Source organism: Saccostrea cucullata, unplaced genomic scaffold (assembly GCF_032062105.1).
Source record: "Saccostrea cucullata isolate Sc308-1 unplaced genomic scaffold, CSIRO_AGI_Scuc_v1 ctg2749, whole genome shotgun sequence".
Classification (NCBI taxonomy): Eukaryota; Metazoa; Mollusca; class Bivalvia; order Ostreida; family Ostreidae; genus Saccostrea; species Saccostrea cuccullata.
In genome coordinates this window covers 49,770-59,751 of record NW_026935158.1, presented here as the reverse complement: position 1 = coordinate 59,751, position 9,982 = coordinate 49,770, and the positions used below count along the sequence as shown (strand labels likewise).

The window sequence follows — 9,982 nt, the reverse complement described above, 5'->3', positions numbered from 1 at the left end:
TACTTTCCTCATGCTTAAAACTGTTCAGGAAAAATATTTTTATGCATATCAAATACAAAATGGAATATAGACATAACAAACAGTATACACGCTCATTGTCATTTAAACAATACAAGTCAGGACCGGAGCTACACGATCCTCCAAAATATCAGTGGTTGAATCAGGTGCCATGTAGAGGCGAACATCCCCTGCCGACCAGTCACACCCGCCGTGTGCTCGTTGTCATGATCTTTTTTTTTTGCAATATGCAGTTGATAAGGGTATATTGCTAAAAAAGTAAGGAAAGTCATCAAGTTTATCATATAGCTTTAATTGTTGTTGGGTTACCATTAAGTCTTTCTCTAGCAAAATATCTAAATGAACTCCACAGATTGTTGGAAAAATGTTTAATTTAATTTTTTTGTGATTGAAATACAAAAATAACGAAGAAAGTTCGATAAACAATTTTAAAATCAGCAAGACTGCACGACGCCATATGCAAGTAAATTAAACTTCCATTGCTCAAGCACCCTACACGCCTCTGACTAACACGCTCACAAGCTTCGTTGTACAGATATAAAGAATACTGTAGTTGTTTTTAAAGTAGATAATTATGTCTTTTCCAAATATAATCTTCAGAATTTTATTGATTTTACAGATGTTAAGGTTAACCGTCCTCCTGTTGTTGTTTGTTTTCGTGTCTTGTCAAAAGTACCCAGGATACGGAAAAGCACGTGGAAAATCACGCGGTTCTCCAGCACTGGATTTACTGACTGGAGGGGTGAGTGAATTTATCGTGGGCGGCAGGGCGTACGGAACTGATCTGCCACCACTACTGACCGGAGAAGCCAGCTTTGAAGAAAGTCGCTTTGGAAGATCAGGCGATTTTGAGGGGAAGTTTGAGAGAGGCAATTCCTTTAATGCTGAACAAGGCAGAGGAATATCCTTTAGGTCAACACACAGACCTGAAATTTATACAGGTACTACGATTAAAAATGCCTACCGTAGAACAACTAACTTAAAGAACATTCCATGGGCACCCCGACCAATTCCCTCAGAACCATTCAGCCCCTCATTTTCAAACGGTAATTTCCGCTCAGTCGGAGATGGGAAATGGAACACATTAAATATAGGCGAACAACCAAAATTTCCTTATACATCTAGTTCTTTTATCCCAAGACGCTTTTCAAACGAAGGCACTGATTTCTCTGGAATTGAATATCCCGAAATTAGAGATGATCAAGATTTCAAGATACGAAGGAGAAACTCCCAAATCAGAGGTTTTGGTTCAGACATTTTCAGTAAAGGAATAAAACAATTTCCTGAATTTCCATCTCAGGGAAACTCCTTTGAAATAAAGTATGCAGCAGACGACAATCAAGCTAAATTTGGCCCACGTCAGATATTTGGAAGAAATGCAAACCTACCAACACCAGTGAATGGAATTTTTGATAACTTTGGCATCCGTCAAAGTGAAATTATACATGGTGATGATTTAGTTAGTTTTGGACGAACCCGTGGAACAAATATCCCAGTTGGGATGGACCGGTCTTTTCAAAGCATTAGAAAAATCCCCAGAGCGTACCAGTCAGCCGGTTCGTCTTTCTCGCAGTTTGGAACCACAGGAGTAAATGATATACAACCGGAGTTACCAAGATACGGTTTTGGAGGCACTCCATTTGAACAAAGTGAATCATCAGGATTACCAATAGTTGGAAGAGTGCCTATCGCTAAGAAATATTAAGCTTTATAGGTAATTTAGATGGATTTATGGTTAAATGAAAAAATAAAGATCGACACCACTTTGCAGATCTTCTGCATTTGTTTATTTAATTAATGCAATTTCATTTTTATTTATTTTTTCAGGTCACAGTAAAATTCCTTGAATTTTCAACAGATGGCATTCCAGTGGGCAAGTGATTTTGAATAAATGAGCTGTTAAAGAAATATTTGTTTCGTATATTATTTCTTTGTTATAAAATACTACACTCCTTTTTGAATTATCACATCAGTAGTGATAACAAGCGCCTTTCAAAATTCTAAAATGATAGAAGTTAAAGCATTCTATCTTATTTCTATTTTTAGTAATTGAAAAAATTATTCGACAGATATGAAGCAAACAAATGTTTACAAATAAAAAAAAAAAATCTTGTAAGTAAATTGCAACTTGGAAAGGGTAGAAACATTATCAGTGATCGGTATAAAAATAGCTATAATTGATAAAGATATGCGAGTAACATTTGTACATTCAAAGAAGATCTTATTTTCTTGCTATGTAGTAGACCATATGAATGCATGTATTTTTTTTTTGGCAATTTTAAAAATTGTTGTATTAATAGAAGACTATGAAAGAAATGGAGATAACGAACAGTATTCAATTTCAAAGTCCATAAATCAACACAAAATAGGAGCAGAGCAAACACATATCTCCAAAACATCAGAGGTAGGATCAGGTGCCATGGAAGAGTGAGCATCCCCTGCCGACCGATCACACACGCCGTGTGCTCTTTGTCATGATCGGGAAATTACGGAAAAATCCGTCGTCAATTCAGTGTATAAATAATGGACTTACAATAAGTATGAAAAACGTCAGCCAGCATTTGACTCAATGATAAATTGTATTTACTGACAAGGTCGTTGTATCGACCATAGAACTTACGAAATAATGGTTTTAAACGAGAATGTTGATATTCTTGTTTCATCAACTTGTTTGTCAATAATTATCCTCGTTTAAGAAATTGGGCATGTTCTTGCATATCGAATCAACTGAGATATATAGACTCCATATGCATGTGATGAAGGAATATTGCTGCATAAGTAAAACTCTAAGTTTTTGAACTTGTGTCTAATCCTTTTCACTCTTTGTCAATCAAATATGTTCAATTCAGTTTCTATTGATTCGGGAGACAAAACCTCCCATAATCAAATTTGGTATAAAACAGTGACCTTAAAAATAAACCGGAACGCGACCCAATAATAGGTGATATTTGTTAACAAGATCATTTTAACGACCATAGAATTTACGAAATGCTGTAAAATAAATGAGGTTGTTGAAATCCCTGTGACTTCAACTTATTAGTGAATAGCATGCCTTGTTTTAAAAATTGATCGTACTCAGAACAAGTTCTTGAGTAGCAGATAAGTTCGAAGACATAAACACCATAATTAATTGATGGTGGAATTTACTACAGAAATGAGGAAAACTGGCAATGAAGAAACTGAAGGTCATCTCTTTTGTCAAGCAATTTGGATATTAGTTGGCCCTTAATTTCTATTTTCAATAAATAGTATACAAACTCATAAGTCTGAGCTTAAACAATATAAATCAGGAACAGGGCAAACAAGGACCTCTAAAACATCAGAGGTGGGATCTGGTGCTGCTGCATAAGTAGGAGTAGGCCTAAGCATTCCTTGCCGACCAGTCAAACCAATTCTTTTATATTGATGCGAAATGTGGGGTTTTCACAATACTAAACTAATAGAGAAATTACACCTAAAATTTTGTAAACATATTCTGAGCTTGAAAACATCAACGCCAAATATTATGGTATATGGAGAACTTGGAAGACACCCTTTATTAATTGATATCAAAGTTAGCATGATCTCATTTTGGGGTAAACTCATTAATGTTCAGAGTTCTAAATTGTCAGCAAAACTTTTATGTGCATTGAAATTATATAAGAATCCATGGTGTGATTTTGTTCAGAAAATTTTAAATGAATGTGGATTGACTTTTGTTTGATATGAAAATTCAATTAACATATTCTTGGCTCAAAAATATAGTATTTACCACTCTTTTAGATCAGTTTAAACAATCATGGTTTAGTGATGTGCAAACTTCCACTAAAGGTTTGAAATATAGAATTTAAAAAAAATCATTAATCTTTGAAGACTTTTTGTTGAATTTGCCTCCAAAACAATCTAAGAAATATTGTTTATTTAGAAGTGGGAATACAGAATTACCAACTGAGACCGGTACATGGTTTAACATCCCTAGAGAAAACAGAATTTGTAAATTATGTAACAGCAATGACATTGGGGATGAATTACATTACTTATTTAAATGCAATGATGTGTCTATAAAGAACTCAAGAGATGCATTTCTCAACATATATTTATTTGAATCTCTAGTACTTTTATTTCAAGGTCAATGGGATACCGGTCTATCATGTCAACATTCGAATGACAATACAGTGTACAATTGTTAATTATAAACTTTATCGATAATTTATATTCAAATTTCCAGATGAAGGCCAAAGCAACAAGTTTTTCTTCTAATCATGTATTAAGATCTTAAGATCTCAATTCGGCTTCATATGAATACGAAAAAGCTCTGCTAATAATGGGGCGCGATTTGGAATCACGCGAATTCTGCCAGATTGTTCAAAGACCTGGCCTGAGGGCCATAAACTGAGAACAGACTGAGGCCTCGGCCAAAATTTCAAACAAATGTAACTTATGAAATAATTTTGATAATTAATCAAAATTTTCCTCACATGTCTGACTTAAAATACTAGTATTAAACAAAATTGCAAATTTATAACTAATACATTGAATAAAACACAAGATATCAAAAATTAAATTTTTGACGTAAGTCTGTTCTCAACTGATATATAAAAAGTTGCTTGGGCTTCTTACTGACATTAACTATGTGGTTTTCATGAAACCAGGCTTCAAGACCTTAAAATGAGAACAGACTTACGTCAAAATTTTAAATTTCATATATTTTCTAACCACCATTCATGCATTTTGCAGCTCGTTTTCCATTGTTTGACAATTCCCCATGCGAAAAAATACTATTAGAATTCATTCGGAGTATTCAGTTGATGGTGTGTATCTCCACTTTTTGGTTCAGGAATTATTTTTTATTTTCGAATCGAATCCTTTATGTTCTCCTTCTCCACAACCTTTTGAGTTTTCGTGTCTCCTCTCCTCTTATCAACAGTTATACATTCTCCAGCTTCCTCCCATTCCCTTGCGCTCTTTCCCTGTCTCACCTAAGGTTAAAAGAAGGATTTTTGAAAAGAAGAAAGAAATACAATGTATAAAATTTTAATTTGTTGCTAAAAAAAATTTGAAATATTATAAATAAATTGATTTTAAAAAAACTGAAGAAAACATTTTTACAAAAATAAGTTAGTCACTGCGAGCTTTAATCGATGTATGATCGTTTTCTACTTTCTTTAAATTGTTGAAGGCAACTTAAATTGGAATAACTCTCATGAATCTTGAAATTGATACGCGTTGTCGCTCTTTGCTAATAGTTCAAGTGATTAAAATTTATGATGTTCATTTAAGCTGTATTCTTTGTTTTTTTCTAAAAGTTTTTTTGAAAATAGACATTTACAAACTAATTTGCTGTTTTTCATTCGTGTTTCATGTGGCTTCAGCTTCCGAACTCGCTAAACTTTTGATCACATTTTAATGAACAATATTTTCCTATTTTCCACAAGACCTAGCAGGTTTTTAGAGGAAGCAAGGTTTAAAATAAATGCATTTTTTAAAAAATAAAGATTATTGCAATTTTATTAACTATTATACTTTCAAAATAAGAAGTGGCATACCAATAAATTTCAAGCAATGAACTCCAACCATATTTTCGGTAAATAAATTTAAGATTTTTTAAATCTAGACAGATCTATATATATCAAATATCACCTCAAATAAGTGAGAAAAAAGTAATAAATTAAGATAATGAATTTATTTTTAAATGGAACATTTATTAATAAAAAAATATTAACATTATGCTTCTGATAGACTTATCAATTTCTAGTCACTTTAAAAAAAATAATATTCAGCGAATCATAAAGGTCTGTACATTCATGCGTTCTGATTTTCATTTATTTTAAATGAAAGCATTATGTACTTTAATTTATTGTCCTCGTTGTGTTAAATGTATAATATATACATTTGTGAGGATTGTCCTAAAAGTTCCTGGACATTGACGTTTTATCTGGTCTTTATATTTTCTTGTTTAACAAAATATCTTTTATGAAGTGAAAGTCAGAATAGAACAGATAGTTTTTTTGTACTAATTAATTTTCAAAGATTACAGATAGTGCACATGCACGGCAGACAGGTGAAATGCCATAAACTTAGAAAATAAATATTTTGATGAAGATGTATGCATGTTTCTTCGGAAAGAAAACCTAAACTTAGTAAATATTAGATATATACTAGTATCAAAGTAAAGCGGCTGTCATCTTTCCTGAAAGTAGGACATAAAAACCGCAAAATATATTTCAAAAATTCACAGAGAAATCCACGTCAAATATTCAAATCAAGCGGTATTCAATCATAAAAATAATATTTCATAACATGGTTGAAAAACGTTAAAAATATTAAAAAAAAAAAAAAAAAACTAAGTTCTGCACCGTATCAACCAGTCAAATTTGCGAACTGTTAACGTTTATCGAGACAATTGATGTCTGAAGCACAATGGCATTATGTAATCAAGAATCTGTGAAAATATCACATCAAATTTTATTCAATGGCATAGAGGAGTTGCGGATGAGAAAAGGGTACCCTTCAATATTATAGATAGAATGGCAGTGTCCATGAAATTGCTCTGGGAAACCCGAAATACGTGTCCAATCAAAAAATTAAAATAGGAGGTGCGCAATGTCAGCATGTAATAAAGATCCTGGGAAAATCTCATTAAAAGTCATTCAGTTGTAAAAGAGGAGTTCTGGATAAGAAATGGGTAACCAAAACGTAACAGAAGGACGAACACCCTGATCATTATATCCCCCCACTTTTCAAGCGGGGGAGGGGGTTAAAAAATTATAGTTTTTGTCTCCGGAACTTTATGGACATCCATCGTTTGTTCCTCATAGAGGTAAATATAACAATGGATTCAGAAAACTGAAAATAAGTTTTAACGGAGTGTAAAATTTAAAATATATATTATTTTTTCCACCACATATTTGTTTAACATTCTTTTCTTAATCCCAAAAATGTAAAAAAAAAAAAATTAATTAATTCTTCGAAATTAATTATATTTGATAATCTGCAGAAAGGTTTTTTTTATATTTGATAATCTCCATAAATTTGAACAATGTCTTTGCTTGCCAAATCGTCAAAAATCAGCAAAATCACGACCATACCAATTCAATGGACTGAATTTTTTTGATAAATATTTATTAGTGCTTTTGAGCCTATCAGTGACTCCTCTAGACCTCATGCCATTGTGCATGCATTAAATGATTCATAATTTCAAAATATACGGCGTTCAATTATTTAATTGTAAAACTTATTTTGATCATTTCTTCCTGTTTTTGTTTTATCATTGATTATGGTTTAATTAAAAGTTATTCGGTACCAGTCGGCAGGTTATATCAACAAACCCTAGTCGCCACAAAAACAATTCTGGAGGGTGTTTCGTATGCTAATTTGACAATTTCATGTAAATGGTAAGTGTGTAGAAAAAATGCATGTACATTATAAATTTAATTAGTGGTTAAATGCACATATATAAGAGATTTTTCTTCAAAACGTTGGAAAACAATAAAACAAGTATATTGTGTTCCAGTTGCAATTTAAGGAATCAGAGATGAATTTTGTAGTTCATTAAAAGTATTAGTTCAATGACACAGTGTCATCGGCCTTCTTGCTCCTTTTCCTGCTACGCAATTAAAAAATTAAGAGAAAACCAAGTTACACAATAGATTTTTCTTAAATAATGGAGGAGAAGCAATTTGTTTTTTATGACAGTTTTAAAACTTTATCAGAAGTATACTGGGGCCAGTGACAAAGAAATCTGACCACAAGGCTTACATAAGTCTGATCAGTACTTTAATGATTGAGACAGGTCAAAGGTACTGTTGTATTTATTTCGTGTTTTTAAATGCAATAAATGTTGTTTCAATTAATTCATCATCGAAGATGTTTTGCTGGTCAAGTTTTAGAACAAAATATTTGTATCAGAATGGTGACATTGTTTGATTGATTAAAATGTATTTTTTAAAATGATCTGTGGTAAATTCTGGGGGACAAAACTATATAAAGCCGAGTACCCATAGTATCGCAAAGCACTGGTTTGCCAAGACCACTGTATTAATCAAGGTAAGAAAATTACTTCTCTGCAAAATTATCAGCCACAAAGTTTCTTTGAATAATATACTAAAAATGTTTCTTTTTGATAAGCGAAAATATGAATTTTTTCCAAATGAGATATAATACAAAGATGGAAATGAAAAAAAAAACCCTGTTGTATTCACTTTTTTAGTAGTCTTTCATAAAAATATCCTTTACACTTACCATAACAAGAAAATTGATAATTATCTCCATAATTCTATCGGTTTTTATTTTGAGTACATAAAATAAACATTAAGATTTTATCATTTTGTTTCAATTTAAATGAATATATACATATGTAATTATTTATAAAATTATTTTCATACAGAATGTTTCGATTGCTGTGTTGCCTCGCTGTCCTCTCTTTAGCCCTTGGCTTTAACTACCTGAGTTACGGATACGGCCGGGGGTATGGTTACCCCTACTATGGTGGCAATTATTTCGGTAATGGCTTGATTGGAAACGGACTGTACAGAAACCGTCTCTTTGGTAACAGCCTGTATGGCAGGGGACTGTTCGGAAGGGGATTCTACCCAGGCTATATCTACGATGATTTCGACAGGGTAAACTCACTTTTTTAATATTGTTAATTTTAAATATACATCAAATTCTGATGAAAAGGTAGCTTATATTTAGAAGAAAAGAAATGGAAATTCTAATGGAATTATGATGTGGAAAAAAATTGTAAAAAAAGAGAGAGCGAGAAAATAGTCTTAAAGTAACAAATTATTTTAATTGTATTTTAAATATATTCAGAGAAAAATTGTAAAAGGCGAGCGAAAAAAAATTAATCTAAGAGTACAAATGGATGATCTAAAACCATTTTCTTTTTCTATTTCAGGATTATTATTAGATACCTCATCGGTGAACAAACTGTGCAATATAAATAATTCTTTTGTAAAAATAAAAAATGCATGAAGTTAGTCTTGATCTTCATTTGTGTGAAAAACGTAAGAACAAATAGATTAACATATCTTGATATTGAATTAAAAAAATTTCAAAAGAAGGCAAATGATTCAAAGATTGTGTTGTTAATAAAACTGAGAATTATGAATGCTCTGTAGGCGTTCACTGCGCCTATTTTTTTTTTTTAAAGAAGACAAGTTAAATGATTATAAAATTCATTTTGTTCTGATATTATACCACACAAGTAGAACTTTTTTAATTTTCAAACTTATTGATTTATTCAGTTTGGATTCAAAAGCAATTGAATAAAAAGAAAGAAACTGAATGATTAGAAATAATACATGATGAAAATCAAATGTTTAATGATTAATTTGTAGATTATTATTTTTTAAAATTAATTTTCTTCACCTTCCATGTTTTAGTACATAATTCTTTTTTTTTCTTGTTTTCTTTACGTGCACGCAAAAAGGAAAGGGATTACAAAAAATAAACATGGCTAAAATTGTAGTGTGACTCTCTTATATTTACATTGTGGAATACTATACGAATAAAATACGTTAATGGCAACACAACAGCAAAATTTATGATGGCGTCAAATTTCAATCATTAATTTCCCTAAATTACGAGGTTTGTTCGGAAAGTTCATGGTCTCCTTTCATAACTTTTACGTATTAAACATCATTTCGTATCTAGAAATCTGGTAGCAATTTTTCAACAATAAATATTAATGAAACATTATAAAAAAATTCCAATATTATGATTTATTCAAAACTTATTAAAAATTTTAAAGTGAAAAAAAGCTGATCTCGGAGCAGGTAAAAAATTTGCTGTTCACAATTGATACACTTAATAAAGTTTGTAGTCCTGTCCCCTGTAATACTGCGCAAAAACGGAAAAATTCTAAACGTCCAAAATTAGATGTGTTCGTCCTTTTATATTCTAAATAGCTTCCTTGAAAAGAAATCAACTTCAGAAGATAGGCACAGGGCATTGAAAAAGGGCAAAAAATTTCGTCGTAGAG

The 9,982-nt window shown here is 31.6% G+C and overlaps 1 protein-coding gene across 1 annotated transcript; it reads left to right on the top strand.

Moving 5' to 3' along the window:
- Positions 1-635: 635 nt before the first annotated feature.
- Positions 636-1,917, top strand: LOC134242040 (uncharacterized). The gene is made up of 2 exons (XM_062724047.1): positions 636-1,732; positions 1,846-1,917. Exon 1 carries the CDS (start codon positions 638-640, stop codon positions 1,721-1,723), a length of 1,086 nt encoding a protein of 361 aa, XP_062580031.1. The 5' UTR covers positions 636-637; the 3' UTR covers positions 1,724-1,732; positions 1,846-1,917.
- Positions 1,918-9,982: the final 8,065 nt, after the last annotated feature.